This window comes from Candoia aspera, chromosome 1 (genome assembly GCF_035149785.1).
Source record: "Candoia aspera isolate rCanAsp1 chromosome 1, rCanAsp1.hap2, whole genome shotgun sequence".
Lineage (NCBI taxonomy): Eukaryota > Metazoa > Chordata > Lepidosauria > Squamata > Boidae > Candoia > Candoia aspera.
In genome coordinates, this window is record NC_086153.1 from 341,651,519 (window position 1) to 341,675,882 (window position 24,364).

The 24,364-nt window shown below is 51.1% G+C and overlaps 1 protein-coding gene across 2 annotated transcripts; it reads right to left on the minus strand.

The window, feature by feature from the left end:
* Positions 1-339: 339 nt before the first annotated feature.
* On the minus strand, positions 340-22,670 carry CERS4 (ceramide synthase 4). Of its 2 annotated transcripts, XM_063290981.1 has the most exons (10): positions 22,209-22,670; positions 21,335-21,452; positions 18,473-18,591; positions 17,960-18,017; positions 17,052-17,102; positions 15,461-15,553; positions 14,502-14,630; positions 4,446-4,552; positions 3,402-3,558; positions 340-1,752 (listed from the first exon to the last, which is right to left on the minus strand). In XM_063290981.1, exons 1-10 carry the CDS (start codon positions 22,376-22,378, stop codon positions 1,678-1,680), a joined length of 1,077 nt encoding a protein of 358 aa, XP_063147051.1. In that variant the 5' UTR covers positions 22,379-22,670; the 3' UTR covers positions 340-1,677. The 2 variants fall into 2 exon arrangements, with proteins under 2 accessions (XP_063147051.1, XP_063147052.1); XM_063290982.1 differs by lacking the exon at positions 14,502-14,630.
* Between the last annotated feature and the right edge of the window lie 1,694 nt (positions 22,671-24,364).

A 24,364-nucleotide genomic window follows, 5' to 3' on the forward strand; every position in this document is an offset into this window, starting at 1 on the left:
TCAACCAAGCAGCAAACAACAGCCCAATCAAGGAACTCCCAAGGAGAGAACAGCACCCCCACCAACACAAGCAGGGCAAGCCACGGTGTATAAACTGAGAGCAAGGCCCCCTCCCTCCTCGCACTGAAGATGCTGCCTAGCCTGGCAATGAAACGTCTGCAAGGAAACAGCCAGGCTCAGAGAGCACCAGGACTCCGCAGTTCAGCCCTGAGCTACTGTAAGGATCGTCCTATTATAAATAACGCGCAGACGCTGCTTCGAGCAAACAGGTTCAGGGTTTATTTAGATAGGTACTTGTCCAGTAAAAATCCGAGAGTAGCGTAGCCTGTTACAGATTTCAAATATATCCCCTCGTTCCCGCCAGAGTTCCTCCCCCCACCCTTGCTCCGCCCCTTCGCCGGATTTCCTTATTTGGTTGTGATCGAGCCATGACTGCGCATGTCTCAACCACACCCTACCTGTTCCTGCCCTGCTTGTTGTCGGGACCATGGCGTTGATGGTCGAGTGCCGGCTCTTCTCAGGTAGGATATTTCCAGGCTATTGCTTTCTTTTGTTTTCTAACTACTTCTCCTTTTCCTCTCCTTACTTGAGGCTATCTATTGTCATGTGTGCGCTGCCATGCATTTGCCCCATGGCAGTGCACTCGTGACAGCTACAAACACTCGCTTTGATTGGGAAGACTTCCTTTCCCACCATCATAGGGTGCAATGGGGATGGCAGGGCAGAGCAGTAAAACATTCAGGTTTGTTTGGCACTTTGGGGAAAGTAGTGCAGAATGCAGTTAAGAAACAGAGCAAGGGAAGCCCTTTCGTTTGGAAACTTGTCCAAAAAAAGTTTATTTTCAGCTCCTGCTGTAGGAGGAAGACATGATTGCTACATCTCAGGCCTCAATAAATAAAATAAAAATAAATAAAAACCATCTTGACTCATGGGGTCTGTCTCCCCTTCCCTGAGGAGGAGGTTGCATGATCCCACAGGGTAGAACCAAGTTCAGATGCCGCCTCCAGGTGAGGAAGCACACAGCCACAGATGCCGCCTCCAGGCAGCCCTTCTCAGAGATGCCCCAAACTGCCACCACCTTCCCTTGCTGCCTTCTCTTGCTGCCCACATCCCCCCAAAAGGCAAGGGGCCTTGGGCCTTCTCCTATGATCTGAGCTGCCAACACCCCAGGCGCACCTTCTCGCTGCCTTTGCTCCCCTGCCCAACATGTGGCCCTGGCCCTCGGGAAACTCCACCATCCCTCAGGTGATCATTGTCCCTCCTGGGGCTGGGCCACCCATGTCTTTCTCGCTCTCCCCACCCATAAGGTTTCTGAGCCAGGCTCTACGGTGCCTCACCAGCTTTCGAGCCACCCGAGAGGACGGCTCCAGTGAGGCTGCCCATCTGGAGAGGCTTTGCCGCTTCTAGCTGCTGCTCTCAGGGCCACCTGGAGATCAGGCAGGAGTGACTGAACCAGGTGCACCACTTTGGCCAGGGAGGGGGGACTCGAGCTATGCCCTGCCCAGCCTAGGAGAAACTCAGCCAAGTGGAGGGAAGTGGGGGGCAGCTGTGATCAGGGGCTCAGCAGGCTGGGGCTATCTGGCTTTGTGTGACCACCGGAGGGGCTGTTCAGCTGCAAGGGCACTCGGTGATGCAGGGCAGGTGGTGGTGGGGCTGGGGATTGAGGGTGCTGCTTTTCTACTCTGCCTTCCGGTCCGCCTCGTCCTCGTCGTCCTCACTGCCCTCTGAGTCGCTCCGCACATCCTTTTCCGCCTGCAAAAGAGAAGCACAGCCATCATGGCCTCCCTTCGGTCCTGCTCGGCTGGAGGCTATCGGAGGACGGAAACCTTTGGGAGACACGGAACTGGCCTTTTCCGCTGGGGATGCACACATTTTGCACACTCCGAGGGCCACACCAGGCTTCATGTGGCATGCAGGCAAGCCCAGGGCTCTTTGGGGGAGGGGCTTCACAGGTTTTAAGGAGGCATGGGGGGCTTTAACAGCCTGCAAGGCTAAGATGTCCCCCATTTATCTCCAACATCTCTCCAAACCCTCAAAAATGCAATCCCGGTCATCGCCCCTGGAGGCTCTGGGACTGAGGACCACAGCTGGACTCCGGATTGTACGTTTCTGGAGCCATTTGGTATGAGGAAAACAAAGACGGGTGGCACTCCATAAAAAATTGCAAGAGGGACCTGCAACTGAGATGCTGCAGCATGGAGCGGTCCAGTCCACCTTTTCAGCAACTCCATTCTATATCTTAGCAGGTTTAGTCTGCTTGCTCGGGTGTTGCAGGGTGGGGGGATCCCTCATTTCAGTTGTTTTCTGAATGCATTTTGCATTTCTGCCAAGTTTCCAGTTCTTCCATACCCGCTGAGGTCACCCTTTAAGTGTGCACTGTCCTGTTTGGGCCTGAAAAGCACAACACCCCTGCCTGATGGCAAAATTGGTTTAGCTTATGATTCCATGTCTTGTGAGGAGAGGAAGGAAATACCTGATTCGGTAACGAAGGTTAAGCAGATTCTGGAAAAACATCTTTTTCATTTGCTGTTTCTACAGCCAGGAAAACATTCGGCAGAATTCTGTCTCCTTCCTGATACAACTTGCGTTTGGGGTGGATGCTGCGACATGTGGCCTCCTCCCTGCGCAGAACGGTACCTAGCAGGGGCAACGATAGGGGTACCCCCCATCCTGTTTTTCCCCCAGAGCCCAAACGGGGGAGAGAAAGGTGGGAGGAGCTTACGTGGGACTGCCAAAGCTCACGGGGCAGCCAAACAGATGCCTGTCCCGGCCACAAGGGCCGTCCGCGCTGGGAGGTGCCATCCTTGGACAAGCCCAGGGACACGGAACACCAGCCTGGCACAAGCATTCAGAATGGAGGACCGAAACCGCTGGAACCAGGCAGGGCCTGCGCTGCCCCCACTGAATTTCCCTCTCCCGTCTCCACTCTTGATTGACGGCATGGCCAACGACCGTGAGAGAGGGCATTTTGCAGAGCCAGCAGAGCAAATCTCTGCCCCCCTGAGCTTACAATGTACAGTTCAAGCCGGGAGAAATTAGAGACCACAAGGAGGGAGGCACACAAGGGCAGGCAGAGTGAGTATCTGCGGAACCAAAGAACCTGGCATCCGTTGCAACGGTGGAGAAGAACAAAGTGGAGCAGGATAAAAGAAAATTGCTTTCATCCTGCTCCACTTCCAGTTCTTCTCCACTGTTTATTGCTTCACAAGGACACACACTGTCTGAATGTGGAATGTGAGAAGCATGAACCAAGGAAAGCTTGATAAAAATATGACAAAATAAATAAATAAAGCTCAAAATGATCAAAGCAGAAAAAGTAACATATGAAATTGGGTGACCTCCTCCTCCTCAACATGTGCCTTTAGCTCCCTCATCCCCCAGTGCCCAATTTCTGCCCTTACCGTGCCATGGATCAGGAACCTATAAACCATGCGAATGATCAGGCAGGACCAGAAGACGTGGAGGAGCTGCAGGACCATCAGAAGGGTGTTGAAGAAGTAGTAGCCGAAAAAAGGCTGGCAGAGCTCCATGGAATAGTAGTAAGTGTTGTAGAGAATCCTTGGGGAGTAAGGGGTGCAAAAAGGTGGAGGAAAAAGGTCACACTTGTAAGCTATATGCAGCAGGGACCTGTTCCTTTGGTTCAGGCTCTACCCTGGGGAAAAATCATGCAAGCACAGAGAGATGGTCCTCGGTCTCTCTGGGAAACAAGGGGGACTTAGAACAAAGCATCACTTCGCTGCAGTTTGTTTATTTTATTTTCTATCCTGCCTTTATTATTTTTATAAATAACTAAAGGTGGCAAAGAGACCTAATACTCCTTCCTCATCCTATTTTCCCCTCAACAACAACCCTGTGAGTGGGTTGGGCTAAGAGAGAGTGACTGGCCCAAGGTCACCCAGCCGGCTTTCGTGCCTAAGGCGGGACTAGAACTCTCCGTCTCCTGGTTTCTAGATGATTGTTGGCCATCCATTTCACTCACACCAAACTAGTACAGGTCATCCTCAAAGAGCCACCACAACTGGGACTGGCAACTCGGTCATTAAGCAAAGCGGTCCCTAAGTGAAACTGCCCCTGCGCTTATGGTCTGACTTCAGCTTTTCTTTGCTTTAGACCTGCGAAGGTCGTAAATGGGAGGATTGTGTGCAAAATTACTTTTTCATTACCATCATAACTGCAAAGAGTCACTGTACGATTAGATTAGTGTGATGACATTCTGTGGCACAAGTATCATTTCTACTCCTGCAACCTGAGGAGTTTTCCTGGCCTTGATGTTTCCTCCCACTTCTGGTGGTTTGATGGGCTACATGGAGGGTGGAGTTGCTACTTGCATATAACAATGACAAGCTGGGGTGTCCCAAGGAGTGGGGGGTGTCAAAAAAGCCAAGATGGCGCTGCAACCATGCCAGCAAAGCCCCACCCTTTTTGCATGCATTCCCAAAACGTACTTGTAAGGAAAAATCACCAGGCGAGTGAACAGGAATACTGCTGAAAAAGTGACAAAGAGTGCGTCACAAGTCTTCTGCCACTTCAGATAGTGAAACATCTTTGCGGCCTGGGGAAAAGGAGAAAAAAAGCAGCAGAAATTGTTGAGTAGCTGAGGTTCCTATTGTGACAGCACGTGACTTTCAAGGTTCGGTGGTCAATTTTCTCTATGTTTAAACCGCAGTGCCTATCTTCTCTCTCCCAGAAAGGATGCTGGGAATTGTAGTTTGGAGAACATGTAAATGCTGAAGAGAAACATGGCCAGAGCTGAGCTTACGAGAAAGCCCGATGGGAATATCTTAGCCTCCAGCAACTGAGGGTTAGCTCAAACCTTTTCCAGACAACTTGTCATGAGCACTGATGGTGAGCAGGAGGGGGCCCCTGTCCCGGGGGGGAAACGCATGCCTAGTACTGAGGAATTAAGCAGCCATTCAAAGGGACGCAGATCAGATCCGCCTTAGCCTTTGGGGTTTATATGTCTGGGTTTTTCCCACGCTTCTTCAGTTTGTTAGGATTTTCTGTCTAATGTAGCAGTAATAAAGCACTAGAGACCTATTCCTTGTCTCAGCGTGGTTCCTGGCTGTTAGGATATCAATCCTAACAAACCTCTACTCCCATTGAAAGAGGGAGGAACACACAAAAAAAAGGAAGAGACATTTGGGAATATGTCTTCGGAAAACCAGGAAATTTGGCAGGCCATCCAACAGCTGGCAGCAGCATTGCAACAACTTCAACAGCAAGTAGATCTCCAGATCAACACATTACAAGCTGCCATGCTACAGCAGTTACAACAACCAGCTCCAGTTAACCCACAACCGGTGCCAGCAGCAGCAGCAGCAGCTCCGCCAGTGGTCTTGAGATCCCAGGGCAGTCTACCAGAGAAGTTTGGAGGAGAAGCAGGACAGCTGAGAACCTTTCTCACACAGTGCACAATGTTTTTCGACAGCAGACCGGCAGAGTTCCCCACAGACAGAACCAGAGTCACCTTCATTTTAAGTCTGCTAAAGGGCCCAGCAGCCAAATGGTCTATTCTCATGGTGGAGAACAACGACCCTGGATGAGGAAATTAAAAATGAATTAGTGCGCCAGGGAACACCAGCTACCCTAGAAGGTTTATATCTACTGTCTGTGGTCGTAGACGCCAGGCTAGAAGAGCTTAGACAGATGCAGCCGGGGAGAGGCAGGGGCCTCAGAGCGCTTCCAGGATTTCCAGCTCTCTCCGCAGCATCTCCTTACTCAGGACCAGAGGAGCCAATGCAGATCGGGGCGAGCAGGAGGCTTATTTCCGAGGCTGAGAGGCAGAGAAGGAGAGAGAGAGCCCTCTGTTTCTACTGCAGAGTCCAGGGGCACATGGTGAGAGCTTGCCCAGCGAGAAGCCAAGCACATTCCGTAAGAGCCCCAGGGCAAGCAGCAGAACCAAGAGCCACCTCCACCTTGACTTCTAACCAGGGAAACTCCGTCGGTCTCCCTCCACAGAGCTCAGCAGGGAGACCATCAATCAATCAAGAAGGGCTCATTCCGAGGATTCCAGGCAATTCTTTTACTACTTACCAGTCATAATGCATGTAAACCCAGAGCACCAGGTCAAGCTAAAGGCCCTCATGGATTCCAGAGCTTCCACCAATTTTATTGATGTACAGACTGTACAAGACCTCAACATCCCGACCATAGAATTGCCATGTCCCATAGAAGTTGAGACCATTGACGGCCAGCCCCTCAAGGCAAGGCCGATTCGAAGTTTCACAGAACCTTTGCAACTAACAACGGGAGACCACACTGAGTGGATCCAACTTTATGTTACTGCATCACTTAATGTGCCTATAGTCCTGGGCACACCTTGGCTGAAGATCCACAACCCACTGTTGAACTGGACTATGGGAGCAATCTCCTTCCCAGCTAAGGAATGCCAGCACCACAAGATTCAAGCCGCTCTTCTCTCTCCAGCAACCAACGCAGTCACAGAAGCAGGGGAGGTCCAGTTGCCAACCAAGTGTGCAGATTTTGCAGACGTTTTCAGCGAACAAGAGGCCACAACACTACCCCCCCATAGGGACTGTGATTGCACCATTGAGTTGATACCAGGAGCCAAGATTTCAGCAAGGAAACAATATCCCATGTCCCCCAGAGAACTAGACACCTTAAAGGATTACTTGGATTCTCATCTCCAAAAGGGTTTCATCCGACCATCTACTTCCCCAGCATCTGCTCCTACCTTCTTCGTACCAAAGAAGCCTGACCCATTGGCACCGGCAAACCAGGAGGCACCCATGAGAGTGGTGCATGATTTCAGCTCCCTCAATAAAGTCACGGTCAAGGAAAATTACCCACTCCCCCTAATATCTGATCTGCTGGATCGCTTACAGAAAGCACGCATTTTTACTAGGTTGGACCTCAGGAATGCATACAATCTGATCCGGATGAAAGAGGGGCATATCTGACTGCCTTCGATACCAGGTTTGGTAAATTTGAGTACCTTGTTTTGCCCTTTGGCTTGACTAATGCAGGAGCCATATTTTCCTGATTTATGAATAAAATTTTCTCTGATTTACTAGATAAGTATCTGGTCATCTATCTAGATGACATATTAATATTCTCTGAGGATGCTACAACTCATGTAACCCATGTACGTAATGTCTTACAAAGACAGAACAAGCTGTTCGCCAAGCTAGAGAAGCGTGCCTTCGATTTAACTGAATTACATTTTCTGGGCTATAGAATATCAACAGAAGGCATATCCATGGATCCTTCTAAGGTCCAGGCAATTCTCTCTTGGCCACCTCCGTGAAATGTTAAAGATGTACAAAGGATTTTAGGATTCTGTAATTTCTATAGGCGTTTTACAAAAAATTACAGTAATAAGGCTAGACCCCTCACACAGCTTTTGAAGAAAGGATCAAAATTCATTTGGGGGGAGAGAGAGCAAGCAGCCTTCCAAGAATTTAAGCAGCTCTTTGCATCCCATCCGCTTTTAAAGCACCCTGATCCCACGAAGCAATTCATAATGCATTCAGATGCTTCCGATTTTGCTATCGCTGCTGTTTTATTGCAATATAATGACAAAGAAGGAAAGACACTGCTTCCTTGTGCATTTTTCTCCCGCACACTCTCACCAGCAGAGAGAAACTATGATGTTTTTAACGAGTTGCTGGCAATTAAAGCAGCATTCCAAGAATGGAGGCACTGGCTAGAAGGGGCGACCTTTCCTGTGAAAGTTTGCACCGATCACAAGAATTTACAGCTTCTACAAAACACCAGATCCCTCACCCCACGCCAAATCAGATGGAGCCAGTTTTTCTCCCGTTTCAATTTTGTTATTTCTTATGTGCCCGGGGCGCAAAACTGCTTGGCAGACGCCCTGTCTCGATCCTTTCAGGCAACCCCCGCCACTCACCAGGAGGTCCAGGCTACTATATTACAACCTCACAACTTTGATCAGTCTATGAGGGGGAACCAGACATAGATTTTAGCAGCAAGCAGACAAGCAGAGGACCTACTTACAAGAGTCAGAGCTCAGCAGCAACAGGACGCGTATGCCAGGGCCAGGATGGATGACCTCCAGAGGGCCCCGCAAGACACTGCCTCACCATTCAATGTGGAGGCAGGAATCCTCTGGCATAGTGGGTGATTATATATTCCCCCTTCATTGAGGGAAGAAGTACTGAGACTTTGCCATGACCACCAAACGGCAGGCCACGGAGGTGTTTTCAAAACTCTCCATAGAGCTCTGAGAGACTACTGGTGGCCTAAGAAGGCTGCAGACATAAAGGGTTATGTTGCTTCTTGTCACACCTGCAGACGAGCCAAGCCTCTCCCAGGGAAGCCCACAGGACTCTTGCAACCCCTACCCACCCCCAGCAGGCCTTGGGATACAATCTCCATGGATTTTATCACTGATTTACCCCCGGTCCAGGGGCTGACTTCCATACTAGTGGTGGTAGACCTTTTCACAAAAATGGCACATTTTATTCCTTGCAAGGGCCTCCCATCTGCACCAGCCACAGCGCAGTTGTTCATGGACCACGTTTTTAGGTATAGAGGCATGGTGAATCACTTGGTGAGTGACAGAGGCCCACAGTTCACTTCCAGGTTCTGGAGGGCCCTTTTCCAGTCATTAGGGGTCCAGATCCACCTGTTATCATCGCATCATCCTGCTAGTAACGGGCAAGCCGAGAAAATTAACCAGTGCTTACAGCGGTATCTCAGGTGTTACACCACTTATCAGCAAGACAATTGGCCAGCCCTGCTCCCCATGGCAGAATTTACTTATAACAACTCTGTGCAATCCTCGACCAAGATGTCTCCTTTCCAAGCACTCCACAGGGTTAACCCTCAGGTGTTGCCCACCTCCTCCCAGCAGGGAGCTGTCCCAGCCACAGCTGATTTTGCCACACAGGAGTTGTTAAAGGAGCAGCTGAACAGGGCAAAGAGTGCTTACACAAGAGCTGCAGATGCTCACAGACAAGAGGGGCCAGCGATTGCAGTAGGAGACAGTGTGGCCCTCTACCAAGTTAAGGTGGGTCTGATCTGTGTCTCTTTGAATGGCACTTTTTGATATCCATTTTGCTGGAAGATGCTGTACAGATGATCTTTTTCCTTTTTCTGGTGTTCTGGGTTGCTGCAGTGTGTAAGTGCTCATCTGAATAAAGTTCTTACACAGCTTCTCATGTGGGAGGTTGGATTGTTACTTTGGTAATGGAGCACTTCGTTGGTGTGGGTAGCTTTCCTGTAGACTTGTGTTTCTAACTTAACATCATTTCCTCTGCTGATGAGGATGTCTGGGATGGTAGTGAGTTGTTGTTTTCTTCCTCCCTTGTGAATTTTATTCCATTAAAGATGTTATTGATGGTTTTGTGGGTTTCTTCCAGTTGTTTCTTTTGTATTTATTTATCATATTTTTATAACCACCCATCTCCCTCATACAGGGGACTCTGGGCGGTTCACAATAAAACAGTTTAAAATTAATAAAATCATAATATCATTAATCTACAAATATCTATATCAATAAATAAATATAAAATGTAATGAGATCCAAGTAATGGCAGAACTAATACCACCCAGAGGGGAGCAAGATCAACATCGGCAGAACCAAGGAGCCAACCAACCCCAAGAGTGGCTCTTCCTTTCCCCACTCCAGGCATGGTGACAAAGCCAGGTCTTCAATCATTTCCTGAAGTCCAAAAGAGAGGAGGCCAGCCTCACTTCCGGGGGAAGGGTGTTCCAAAGGGCGGGCGCTACTGCCGAGAAGGCCCGCCTCCTGGACCCCACCAGACGGAGTTCTCTTGCAGACAGGGTCCACAACATGCCCTCTCTGCATGAGCGGGTGGGACGGGCTGATGATACAGGGAAGAGGCGGTCCCTCAGGTAACCTGGTCCCATGCCATGTAGGGCTTTAAAGGTGATAACCAACGCCTTGAAGTGGACCTGGAAGCAGACTGGCACCCAGTGCAGCTCCCGCAGAAACGGGGTAATATGTGCTGATCTTGGAGTACCCAAAATCACCCACGCAGCTGCATTTTGGACCAGCTGTAGCTTCTGGATACTCTTCAAGGGTAGCCCCATGTAGAGCGCATTGCGGTAGTCAATATGGGAGATAACGAGGGCATGAGTGACTGTTCGAAGGGCCTCTTGCTCCAGGAAGGGGCGTAACTGGCGCACAACACAAAGTTGCGCAAAGGCCCTTCTGGCCATGACTGCCACCTGCTCTTTGACCAGGAGTCATGAGTCCAAGAGGACCCCCCAAGTTACACACTGGATCTGTCTGGGGCAGTGCCACCCCATCCAAGACTGAAGATGGCAAGTTCCTTGGAGCAGAGGGGTCATTAACCCACAGCCACTCCATCTTACCAGGGTTCAGCTGAAGCCTGTTGTTCCCCATCCAGGCCCCAACAGCCCCCAGGCACCTGGAGAGGGTGGTCACGGATGGAGATGCATAGTTGGGTATCATCAGCATATTGATGATACCTCATTCCATGGAGACGGATGATCTCACCCAGTGGTTTCATGTAGATGTTAAAAAGGAGAGGAGAGAGCACCCACCCCTGCAGCACCCCACAAAGGAGGGGCCGTGAGCCCGATCTCTCCTCCCCTATTAACACTGACTGCGACCGGCCCTGGAGGAAGGAGGTGAACCAGCGTAAGACCACGCCACCCACCCCCAACTCCCTGAGCCGTCCCAAAAGGATACCATGGTCGATGGTATCGAAGGCTGCTGAGAGGTCAAGGAGAGCAAGGATGGAGGCACTGCCTCCATCCCGCTCCCACCAGAGATCATCCATAAGTGCGACCAATGCGGTTTCTGTCCCATATCCGGGCCTGAAACCTGACTGAAAGGGGTCTAGATAATCCGCTTCCTCCAGGATCCTCTGGAGCTGCAGTGCCACCACCTTCTCAACCACCTTCCCCATAAATGGGAGGTGGGAGACTGGATGAAAATTATCCACTATGGTAGGGTCCAGTGATGGTTTCTTGAGGAGGGGGTGTACCAACGCCTCCTTAAAGGCTGCCGGAAACACGCCCTCCCGCAAGGATGTATTTACCATCGACTGGGCCCAACCACATGTCACCTCCCAAGCTGCCTTCACCAGCCAGGAGGGACACGGGTCTAATTGACAGGTGGTGGCATTTACAGTCTGGAGGATCTTCTCCACTTCCTCGGGTCCAACAGGATCAAACTGTTCCCAGATAACTGAGTAAGTATGTTCCCCAGGCATTTCCACAGACCATGCCTCACACTTGGAGTCCAACTTAGAGCGGAACCGCACGATTTTATCCTGCAGATGCTCCAAAAACTCCTCAGCATGGCCTTGTAAATGATTTTCCGGGTCCCCTTTCCCCAACAGGGATTGGGTGATCCTAAACAGGGCCACTGGGTGGCATTCTGCAGATGCAATAAGAGCAGAGAAATACTGACGTTTCACCACTCTTACCGCCACAAGGTAGGCCTTAATTGCGGTTCTAGCTTGTGTCCAGTTGGGTTCGGTCTTTGTCTTCCTCCAGTGGCGCTCTAGACATCTCTTAAGCCTCTTCAAAACCCTCAGCTCCTCCGTAAACCATGGGAAGTGTCGGGCTGGATGACAAGAGAGGCCACACAGGCGCGATCCTGTCCAAGGCTCCGGCTGCCTCCCTCTTCCAGGCAGCAGCCAAGGCCTCCGCTGGACCGTGCAGCAGATCCCCGGGTATAACCCCCAGCTCCCTCTGAAACCCAGCCGGGTCCATCAGTCGCCGGGGGCAGACCAATCGAATGGGTCCTGCCTCCCTGCGGAGGGGGGCGGCACAAGAGAATCTCAGGGCCACCAGGGCGTGATCTGACCATGACAATGGGGACAGATCTAGCTCTCCCCTCAGATCACATTGCCACTGCTCCGACAAGAAAACCAAGTCCGGGGTGAGGCCACTGTCTCGAGTCAGGTCCCGAATGATCTGGGACAGGCCCATGGCTGCCATGGTAGCCATGAACTCCCGAGCTGCCTCCGAGGCCTGCCCCAGGGACGGCAGGTTGAAGTCCCACAGAACCATAAGCCTGGGGAGCTCCACCGCCAAACCCGAGATGGCCTCCAGCAGCTCAGGCAGGGAGGTTGCTATGCAGCAGGGAGGCTGGTATAGCACCAACACTCCCAACTGCTCTCAGGCACCCAACTTGAAAAACAGGGTCTCACAACCAGCCACTTGTGGAGCAGGGCCCCTGAAAGCCACTAGAAACTCTCTGATGACAACTGCCACCCCTCCTCCCCTGCCCTGGGATCTCGGCTGATGCCATACCATAAACCCGGCCGGGCACATTTCCGAGAAGGCTACCCCACCTTCTGAGCCCAGCCAGGTTTCAGTGATACACGCCAGGTCTGCCCCCTCCTCTGTGATCAAGTCACATATGAGGGGGGCCTTGTTGTTCACCGACCTGGCATTAAGAAGCAGCAGCCAGAGGCCAGGGCCCCTGTGAGTCTGCTGTCCAGGGCCTGGGTTTAAGCCCGGAGGGTCAGAACTGTCATGAGTAAGGATGGCGAGCAGGGGGCTCCCATCCAGACTGCTAAGCGCATGCGTAGCACTGAGGAATTGGTCAGCCATTCAAAGAGACACAGATCGGGACCGCCTTAACCTTTGGGGTTTATATGGCTGGGTTTTTCCCACGCTTCTTCAGTTTGTTAGGATTCCTGTTACGTACTAGCAATAAAGCATTAGAGACCAGTTCCTTGTCTCAGCGTGTTTCCTGGCAGTTAGGACAAGAACACACCACAGGTAATAAACACCTGGGGCGTCTTCCTCTATGATGACTCACCCTCCGGCCTCCATCATAACATCCCCTGCCCATCACCACCTTGATGGAATGTCCTGCCCCACATCCCCCAGGCTCCACCAGTCCAGCCGCCTCCAGTTCTGGACCTCCAGAATTCCTGGCTTGAGGTAAGGGTCCCTTCATTCTCACACACAATCATACAACCATACACACTTCCCACAACCGTGAGGGGATGGTGGCCCACCAGCACACCAGCTCTCGACGCTGATAGGCCCAACCATCACCCGGATACTCACTATGCCCCCCCAGCCTCTCTCACTCGGCAGCAGGGGGCATCACATCCACTACCCCTCCCCCCATCTCTCACTCGGGGGGGTGCTCTAACACACCAGCGCATTCACAGTCGGACTCCACCCTCGTCTCTCACACATAGAGAAGGAGCCCACATTCACCTTGGAGCGACCTTATTAATCTCTACCACACCTCGTTGAAAGAATAAGGGGATTGGGAGGAGATAGCCAAACTCCAGCGATTTTACAGTCTAGAGGCCAAAGGCCCCAGGCAGTTACCACTGCGTTGTCCGTGATGTTGCCGACAGAGACCGCAAAAGCCCCTCTATGCAGCCAGCTGTCCACAAAGTCCAAGATAATGACGAGGTCCAGGTTCCGTCCTCCACACCCAGCCAAATTGCTGTCACGGGGCTCGTCTGGTGGCCAAGACCGGTCTGGTCTACCGCTCCATCTCCGCCAGGGTAGAGGTAGCCGCTATCAAGCTGCAGTCCAAAGGGGCCAAGCAGGGTTCCTCGCCGCCTGCTGCTGCTCACCGCCACCGCCGCTCTGTCCAGGAGGGTTCCCCCGCTCTCACCACCCACACATCAGGTATGGGGGTCAAGCTCTCCGCACTCCCCCAATACCCTAGCCCGAGGCCAAAGTTGGGGGTAAAGGGTCTAAAATCTTAAAAATAAACAAAAGTCTCCCGCCCTAGAGCGGCGTCCGGCATCTGGTCGCCAACTTGGATTTCTTGTCTTTGGATCTGGATTTCTTGTCATTATGACAAAAGTGTCATCTACATACCAGATCCATCCTTTGGGTTGCACGTGTGGGAGTGCTATTCTTTCCAGAGGCTGCATTACAATCTCTGCTATAAGTCCTGAAATCGGTGATCCCATGGGTGTTCCTTTGATCTGTTGGTATATTTCTCCATCAAACTGAACGTAGGACCAATAGTACCAAGCCAAATCCAAAAACGCCAGAGAATTCCTGGAAGCCTGGCACTCAGACCAAGCAGCCATCAACAGACACATAGAGGTAAACAACATCTACATACCATTCAGAAGAGACAATAGAAAAGCCAAACGACCAGGACACTCCCTGGCCAGCAATCAACACCCAGATAGGCAAGGCAAAAATCAACACTAGGATTAACACCAGATGAACCATCAAACAGCACAAGACACCCTCATCAAGGAACTATCAACTCAGTCAGTCAACCAAGCAGCAAACAACAGCCCAATCAAGAAACTCTCAAGGAGAGAACAACACCCCTACCAGCACAAGCAGGGCAAGCCACGGTATATAAACTGAGCAAGGCCCCCTCCCTCCTCGCACTGAAGACGTTGCCTAGCCTGGCAATGAAACGTCGGCAAGAAAACAGCCAGGCTCAGAGAGCACCAGGACTCCGCAGTTCATCCCTGAGCTGCAAATATTCGCTTCGGTGAGAAAACAATATACCAACAAATGTGTGCTTCCTTCCTGGGGTAGAGGAACAGTGTTCCCGAGAAATAACTTACCTCCAGGAAACAATCCGAAATGTCATGTAGGATCATGATACGAGAACCCATACGGATGTAATTGACACAGTACGAAAAGCTGATGAGCAAGAGGGTGGCCACGTGGTGGACCATTTGCTCATGAAAGTCCTGCAGCGAGAGGAGAGGATTTAACTGGTGCATTTTGCAGCTGCTCGGTTGGGGCTAGACACCCCTGTTATGGCGAAGGGGTTTAGCGTGGAATGCTTTGCATATGCAGACACTCCAAACTAGCTGCCTCGTTTTTGTTTTGTTTTTACTTTTTCTCTTCACGTGATTGACTGTGCGGTTTTAAAATGAGCTGCCCACATTGGCAAGATGGGCAGCCACATCATCGACTGAAAAGCATACAGTACTGTGCAAAAGTTTTAGGCAGGTGTGAAAAAAAATGCTGTAAAGTAAGAATGCTTTCAAAAATACAGTATATATTGTAAATGTTTATCAATTTACACTGGGATTTGGGGGGGTTTCCTCACCAATTGGCATCCAAAGAGCCCCCACAGAGCCCTGATATCAACATCATCGAGTCTGTCTGGGATTACACGAAGAGACAGAAGGATCTGAGGCAGCCGACATCCACAGGAGATCTGTGGTTAGTTCTCCAAGATGTTTGGAACAACCTACCTGCTGAGTTCCTTCAAAAACTGTGTGCAAGCATACCTAGAAGAATTGATGCTATTTTGAAGGCAAAGGGTGGTCACACAAAATACCGATTTGATTTGGATTCCACTTCTCTCACTTTGCATTTTGTAAATTGATAAACAATTACAATATATACTGTATTTTTGTATTTTACAGCCTTTTTTCACACCTGCCTAAAACTTTTGCACAGTACTGTAAATGCTGGTCGAGGACCAAGAGGAGGAATCATGTTCCTTCTTGAATCCTAAGGGGGCTTCCTGACCAGCCAGACCGTATCTCGACCGCCAGAGACCACTCACCATCCGTTTGACGTCAAAAGGCAGCAAGATGACCAAGGAGCAGCAGAAGGAGAACTGCGTGAGGTAGTAGCCAGAAATGCTGGGCTGGAGAGGCTGCAACGCACAAGGGAGAAAAATGGAGTTGTGCGATCCCAACTCTCAGCTTCCAAAGTGAAGATAAAGTCAAAGACTAGCATGGCTGGCTGGGGAATTCTGGGAGTTCAAGTCCACACATCTTAAAGTTGCCAAGTTTGAGAAACAGTCCTAGACAGCCCCTGCAAGCACGGGGCTTCTCTTGACATTTCATTTCCGTCTCCTTTTTACTTTCAGCCCCCTCCCCGCCTCCCCTTGGTGCAATGCTGAAGAGAGGAAAGCGGGCGACCGGGATGAGGATGGAGGCCCGGGCAGTGGCGCGAGGGTGGGAAGAGGCCAGGACAACACGGCCGGCCGGATCTTCCACACTTGCACGTTGCCGATGCGTCGAGACGAGCTATGAGTCGGTCAAGCTGTGAGGTCAGAACAGACGTGAAGGGTTTCTCCTTTCCAGCTGCACGCAAACGTCGAGCCGGCCCTGGTCAAATCGTAGGCTTGTGCTAGACGTCGGGAGGCACGCTGCGGCTGCGCCAGGTGCCAGGCAGTGGGACCGGCTGCCACATGAAGTAAGGAGTTCGGCGTCGCTGGAAGCAAAGGCCGGAGGGTCTTCTGTCAGAGATGCTCTACCACTGTACAGTGTTGTTCAAAGTTGGCAACCTTAAGGTGCTGGCTGGGGAATTCTGGGGCCTGAAGGCCACACGTCTCCACGTTGCCCAGCTTGAAAAACTCTGCTCTGCTCTCGTGGATCGTGCGCTGAGCAGGGGCTGGACTAGATAGCCTCTCAGGTCCTTTCCAACCCTATGATTCCAACCAGTAGCTTGTAACGCCTGTTTGGGCCCAAACCACGGGATCCAAGCATTTCCCATAGGAACTTTCTAAGACCTTGCTAATCTTGCTTCTGGAATTTTTTGCAAATACGCCGCCCCTTCCCACCTCTCAAATTACAATTGTTGTTTTGTCTGCTTTTCAACAACCATGAGCTCTTCTAAGCAGTTGTCTGAGCATTTGAAAATGAGGATAATTCACTCTCACAAAGCTGGGGAAGGAAGGAAGGAAGGAAGGAAGGAAGGAAGGAAGGAAGGAAGGAAGGAAGGAAGGAAGGAAGGAAGGAAGGAAGGAAGGAAGGAAGGAAGGAAGGAAAGGCAGGCAGGCAGGCAGGCAGGCAAGATTGATGATATAGATAGATAGATGATAGATAGATAGATAGATAGATAGATAGATAGATAGATAATAAAGATTGATGAGTGAGAGATGATAGATAAATGATAGATCAGATGAAAGCTAAACATGCCCAGTGATCAATTTCGGCTATGAGAAACATAGTTCCGAAATGGAATTTATATGGACCTGATGAAATCAAGGCGACACCTGGAACGGCAAGAAAATCTGTATTTTTGAAGGATGTATTGCAAATCTGTAGGATGTATTGCAGTCTCATACCATTTTTGCAAAGAGGGATGCTAACTGATGAACACTTTTCCATTGAAAGCTTCATCCAAATGTCTCCCTGACTCCTTACCTGCTGTGGGTACCCAACCCAACATTCCCGGTCATCCCAGAACCAGGGTTTCTGCAAGAAGAGACAATTCATTAGGGAACACATCGTGCCAGCCCACCAACATGTCTCTGGAGCTGCCTTTTAGGGGGACGATGGAAGGGAAAGGAGACCCTTGTATGAAAAAGCAACTGCGGTCACTAAGATGGTTGAAAGCGGTTGAAAAATGGTCACTTTCTTTCCTACACTCCCAATGTCATGAGCACCGTTGAGCTGAATGCATCAGCACAACGGCACACGTAACAACACCACGGAAACAAGAGCAAGGGATCAGAAGATAAGCAAAGCGACGCACAACAACAGACACAGACCCCGAGGAGAAGGGAACGACCCCGGCCGGATGAACCAGCCATTAGAACACAAAGGGGGAAGAAAGAACGACAAAGACAGGGCGGATCACGAGGCACACCTGAAGCTGTCAGCAGGAACGCAACGGATATCGCCCAGCTGACAGCAATCACCGGCCGGAGGAAGAAAACGATTATGAGCGAAGCCCGGGGCACCAGCAGGGGCCCCGCGACCCCTCACCTACCGGCAACGAAGCATACAGGACTTGGGGGGATGACACAACCCAAGGTGGGGGGGGCGCTGACCGGCGCGGGCTATTTAAACCCCGCACCGGCGCGCTCCCTTCACTCTCAGCTTTTTCTAGCTATGCACTATGCTGAAATAAACCTGAACCTGCTCTTCCCTGAATCAGTGTCTGTGTTTTACTCAGTAGTAGGCAGCGCATGACACCCAACTTTTTCTAATCAAAAAGGGAAGCACTAAATGTTGGGGGCTGGGAGGCAGAGGAAGAGTCACCAGCTGCGTTACACCAGGCAACTTTTTTGGCGACGACCAACAAAAATGAGGAAAGAGTTGGAACTCACATCGTGAAGGATGGCCAACCCCATGCAGAAGGAAGTAATGCAGTAGGTGGCTCTCCAGCTGGAAAGCAATCAGAAAAAAACATCAGGGCACACTGGACGCAGGCCGTGAGGTTCTAGAGCTGGAAGGGAATGCAAAGGTCATCTAGTCCAGCTGACGGGTGCAAGACATCCACTGCTCCAACAGCCCTCACCTCCACCTTCTGAAGCAGTCAAGCCTTTTTCCAATGTTCAGCTTTTCTTGTACTTGAGTCCCTTGGTCCAGATTCTGATCAAATATACCTTTTTGCTTCCCTGGATGTGATTGTTACATAATACTGAAAATAAATATTTTGTCAAGTCAAGCTCAACTCCTGGTGTAAGATGCTGGAGAGGGATGCTTCCCTTTGCATCACACGAGCCGCCTCCTTAAATCGTTCACAGTCAGTTGGGACAGACATCCTGTGGGGCACTGTGGGATGCACCGGTCCCCACGGGTGGCACGTTGACTACCCTGCCCCGACAGCTTCCACTCACCTGGCTTCACAGAACTTCTTGGTCAGGCTGGGTCGGTCCTGATTCCGGCGGGATCGAAGCCACCTCTCTACCTGCCTTGGCTGGAGGTCGCACTGCTGGGCTAAGCTGGTGACTTCCTCCTGCAAGGCCAGATGCAGACCCAGGTTAGGGAACCTGTACATCCAACCCTGAGACCAATTTGGTGGAGAAAGCAACTGGAGGGGCGAGCCTGAGCAAGCCTGAGATTGGAGCCGGCCGGAGCAGACACCGCTGTGCTTTTTGGGGCGCGCTACGGGGCTTGAAGGTTGGGACTGTGATCCAACTGCATTTGGATGTTTGGTGGTGGACGGAGCTGGCTGGAGCCTCCTTCTCTGATGGCTCCAAAGAGAGGGAGATTATTTTCTTCCAGACTTTGTATCCTTCCCCCCTCCAGGTGAGAACCTGAGAAGGGAGTTGGCAGGGCGGGGTGGATGAGAAGGGAACCATAACTAGTGGGTGACAGCAGCTGGGTGAGGGCCCTTTTGGGTGTTGGCTGAGTGCATTTGTGCACGTGTGTGTGTGTGTGTGTGTGTGTGTGTGTGTGTTTGCTGAGTGGGGGGAGGTGGGTGCTGGGTGTCTGAGGGGGCTGAGGGCCAGTGGAGCTGGTGTACCTCAGGAGGTTTAACCAAACCTACACCCTGGGATGGATGTCATTGGTTACTACAGGAGTTCCCGGGCCTTTGGAATTGGGGGGGCCTGGAGGGGAAGATGATGTGGCCCCTGGGGGGACATGGGGGGACTGTAGTATTGTGGTGATGGGAATGGGGAGGTGTGGTGGGAGGCAAGGAATGGGCCGCCCTCAGGGAACGCGGGAACAATGTTTTATACCCGTTTCACATTTCAGCTCCTTGGTCTCAGCCCCCGTGCCCAGATAGCAGACTGCCAGAGGCCCTGGCTTCCAGCTGTTGCTCTTATATGCCAGATCAGTTTGTAATAAGGCCTCCATCATCTGCAACGTGATTGTGGATGAGAGGGCCAACTGGCATGTATTACAGAGACTTGGCTGGGCCTGGAAGGGTGGTGCCCCTCTTGAAGATGTGCCCAGCCAGGTTTCAAGTGTGGCATCAGGTAAGAACCTAGGGCAGGGGTGCTAGTGTGGCAACTGTCATCCGAAAATTGCTTATGACTTTCGGTGGTGCTGCCCAACAGGTGACTGGGTGTGAGACCCTGGTCATGAGGTTGGGCTCTAGGCATCAGTTGGGACTGTTGCTGTTATACCAGCCTCCCTGCTGCATGGCAACCGCCCTGCCTGAGCTCCTTGATTTCATCTCTGGGGTGGTGGTGGAGTTCCCCAGACGTATGGTCTTGGGGGACTTCAATCTGCCTTCCCTGGGAGTGGGGTCTGAGGTGGCTCAGGAGTTCATGGCCACCATAACAGCCATGGGCCAATCCCAGGTCATCAGAGCCCGACACGTGACAGTGGTCACACACCAGATCTGGTGTTCCTGTCAGAGCAGTAGCTATGTGATCTGCCACTGGGGGAGCTGTTGGTGTCCCCCTTGTCATGGTCAGATCACACCCTGATTACCATGGGATTCTCTGGCACTGCTATCCACTGCAGGGAGGATGGACCCATTAGATTAGTGTACCCCTGGCGACTGATGGACCTGGAGGGGTGCCAGAGGGAGCTGGGGGTTGTTCCTGCTGGTCTGCTGCATGGTCCATCTGAAGCCTTGGTCGTTGCCTGGAATAAAGGGGCAGCTGAGGTTTTGGATTGGATCGCGCCTATGCAGTCTCTCCCCTCTCAGGGATCCTGTCACTCCCCATGGTTTATGGAGGAGCTGAGGGAGGTGAAACGAGAGAAGAGAATCTAGAGCATCACTAGCACTCAGCTAAGGACGAACTTAACCAAACGTGGGTTAGAGCCGCTATTAAGGCCTACCTTGTGGCAGTAAAGGGCAGCAAAGCAACAGTATTCCTCCACCCTTATTGCATCTGCAGACTGCCACCCCGCAGCCCCGTTTTGGGTGATACAAGCCCTCTTGGGTAAAGCGGGCTTGGAGAACCTTTTGCAGGGCATGCGGAGGAATTTGCTCAGCATCTGTCGGATAAAATCGCTTAGATTTGTTCACAGTTGGACGCTGGCTTTGCTGCAGCTCTGGGAGAGATGCCTAGGGTAGAGTCTTGCCCAGTTATCTGGGTACAATTTGAACCTGTTGGATCGGAGGAAGCTGACAGGGCCCTTAGGACTGTGAGCTCGGCCACCTGCTCCTTAGATCCACACCCCTCCTGGCTTGTGAATGCAGGCTGGGGGGTGTCGGGTGGGTGGGTTCTAATGGTGGTGAATTCTTCCCTGAGAGGGTTGTTCCTTTGCCTCTTAAGGAGGCTTTGGTTCACCTCCTCAAGGAGCCATCACTGGACCCCACGAAACTGGACAATTTTTGTCCAGTATCCAACCTCCCATCAATCGCGGTATCCTTCTGGACTGTCTCAGTGGATTGCGGGTGGGCGGCACAGTGTTGGGCTGGTTCACCTTTCTGTGGGGTTGGATCCAATCAGTGGTGATTGGGGAGGAGAGATCCTGCCCTCAGCCCCTGCTGTGTGGGGTGCTGCAGGGGTCAGTGCTCTCTCCTCTCCTATTCAGTGTCTACATGAGACTGCTAGGTGAGATCATTCATCGCCATGGGGTGAGGTGTCATTAGTATGCTGATGATACTCAATTGTACATCTCCGCCCCGGCGAATTAAGCGATGCTGTGGACATCCTATCCCGGTGCCTGGAGGCTTTTTAAAATCAGCCAGTGTCTAATTTCATTAGGCCACTGAAAATCAGGAGTATTTCATCAAAGGCCAGAGTTTTAGCCACCTTTAGCCACACCTTCCAACACGTGTGGAAGAAACTCACCTTTTGGGGGCTTCTCCTCCGCTTTGTGTAAAAAGCTTCCAGGATGGGGTTTGGAGAAGGTTTCTGCCTCAGCTTTTCTCGCAGACCCAGTTTTTTGCTCAAGGGCACACTGATGTTCCTGGGAAAGGGAACAGCTTGGGTCAGACAAACGCTGGCTAAATTCAACCAGTCCTTGGCTTTCTCGTTTCATGCTCCATTCAAGAACAGGCACATGAAACCAAGGCAAAGAAAACAAGGCCGCTGAGCATAACCTGTTTTTTTTTTAAATGGTTAAATGTAACAAACAAGTAAAACAATGGCTATAATAGAATAAAATAATTTTTAAATAATAGTGATTAAAATCACACTTAAGAGAAAAAAGAAAAAATGGATAAGGAATGTATTTCTTGAATGCACTTTTTAATATCAGAAGTGATATTAACCCTAGAAAGATTGAGTGGCTTTGGGTTCTAGGTCCCCCTGGTTCTGACAATTCTCTGTTTCCTGTTCTGGATGAGGCTGTGCTACCCCAAACAGAACCAGTGTGCAATTTGGGGGTCCTCCTAGACTTGTGGCTTCCTGTTCATAAGAATTGGTAGCAGCCAAGACCAGGAGGGCCTTGATCGAGTTTCACATTGTTCCTCAGTTGTGCCCTTTCCTGGACCAGGAGGCTAATAATAATAATGTCATTTTCAATTTCCCTTGCTTCTTGTTTTTGTGAACCTGTCAAATTCAGTCTGTCAAAACTGATTGCTAAAAGCAAAGTATAAAAAGGGGCATTCCACTGTTTCCAGAGACACCGGGCTTTGGGGTGGGGAGGGAAGGAAAGCTGCCTCCAAACGGTTGGGGTCCCCTTCTTCCCCTCTGGCTTGGTGTCGGCTGGCCAAGAGCTTGCCTTTTGAAGAAGAACCGGAGGACGAGCAGCAGGAGAGTGATGGGGAGGCCGAGCAGGAGGTGTTGGGGTTGGGGATAGCGGACGTCCTCCGTCTCCTGCATGTCCGCCCAGGTGATCCCTGGAGGTAGCCAGTATTCCTGTCTCCAAAGCCACTGTGTGAGCTGCGCCATCTCCCTGGGGAGGAGAGAAGAAAGGCAGGGGTGAGATGGGGTGCTGCAAGTCTTTCCAGAAGGAGTGTCCTCTCAGCCCTTCCAGCCAAGGCTCACGGGAGCAGCACTACTCCATCTTCCCAACCTCCCACCAGCCCTTGGAGGAAGGCCAGGTCAGGGAAAAGACAGCGCAAAGACTTCTGGGCCTCTTCTGTGATCAAGTATCATGACATAATCTTGAAAGCTTGCCAGAGTTTCCCTCGGCCCCCTCTTATACTAGAGGGAATCAAGGCAGAAACATCTTGAGTTTCTTTCTCACCTGCTCTTCTTTCCTGGGGCTAAGTTGAGAGTTCCTCAAAGGCCTTGCACTCCTTCTTCAAGATTATCTCCAGACTCTTCCATACCTCCCTAGATTTAAGCCCAGGTTAGGACCCCCTGGGTGCCATTGAGATGTGGGGATTCCAACTCCCAGGATCCTCAGCCATGGCCATGCAAGCTGGGAATGCTGGGACCAGAACTCCATGCACTGTGCAGGTATTGTGAGGTTTCAGCCAGCTTCTGACTCAGAAAATGAAACTGTTTCTGAGTCAGAAGGGGAAACAGAAACTTACCAGCCAGAAACCAGGAAAGCAAAACTCAGAGATGACTCAGCAGCATGGGAGAATTCACAGACACTGGTTGGTCAGTCTTTGGAGGTTCTGAATCCTCCAATCAGCACGCGCAAAAGACATGCCAAAAAGCGTGTAGAGAATGCAGCCTAATTGGCTGCAGAAGGGAATAGGCATGCAAAGGATCAGCATAAAAGGCAGATGCAGGAAGAGCAAGCTGCTGAAGACAACCGATCCTTCGAGCTTGCAGTTCCAGTAGAAGAATCCTTACCCTCATCAGAAACATCATCTGTAGCTGGAGGGGAATCAGCATCAGTGTTTCCTATCGGAGAGGAATTGGATCCTGCAACCGCTGCCATAGAGGACCTTCTCTCTGCCAAGCCCAGCAACCTCAGCCTTGCATCCAGCTTTGGATCTCTTCATTGCCATTGTGCATGTTCCAGTCACACTTCCAGCCTTGCTTCAAGTTTCCAACTGTGTCCAGAGTCTCCAGTCCAGCTTCATCATGCTTCAAGTCCTCAGCCTTGCCTTGGATCTCCAGCCCAGCCTAGCCGCACCCTGGTTGCCCAACATTGTTCAGGAACTTCACGTTTATCTTGTCGTGAATCGGGGTTTCAACCTTGTCCAGAACCCGTGGTCCAGTCTGGTCTTGTTTCAAGCCCTTTGCCTCATCCAGAATCTCCAGTCCAGCCTAGTCATGTGCTTAGTCTCCAGTCGTCCAGTCCAGAATCTTCAGCAAGTCCAGCCTTGCCTCAAGTTCTCAGCCTTGTTCCGAATCTCTAGTCCAGAGTACCCAGCCTAGCCCAGCATCTCCAGCCGAGTCTAGCCTTGCTTCAAGTTCTCAGCCTTGTTCCGGGTCTCCAGTTGAGTCTCCAGTCCAGCCTGAGTAACCGAGCCCAGCCCAGTTCTGCCGCTAGAGCCAAGACTTGTCCAGTGGGTCCAGTTCAGTCTCACCCAGCTTCCCACTGCCAGCCTAGTTTGAGTGGTGTTCCAGATTGTGGACGTTTGTCTCCAATTTCTTTGGTGCCACGTAACCTAGTTTCTTCCAGAGTTCCAGCTCCCGCCAGCAAATCCTGCTCTGCTGTTTTATTACACACTTTTCCTGTGACCTTGCCAGTTTCCTTGTTGTTACCCAGTTGGTCTTGATCAGAACCAGCCTATCTCTTGACCTGAAAGACTTATTTATTGTAAATAGTTATTTAATAAAGAGTGTTTTTGATAATAAACCTGCCTGGCCATCTCATAGTCTGAACAGGACATGACTTTGCACAACACATGAGGCTGAGCATCTTCCACAGACTCCTTGAATGAGTCTTGCTCACCTAGCACTTCAAATGAATATTTACCCTTGACCCAGATCTGAATACTTCACCCCTCTAGTAAGCCATGTGGTAAGAAT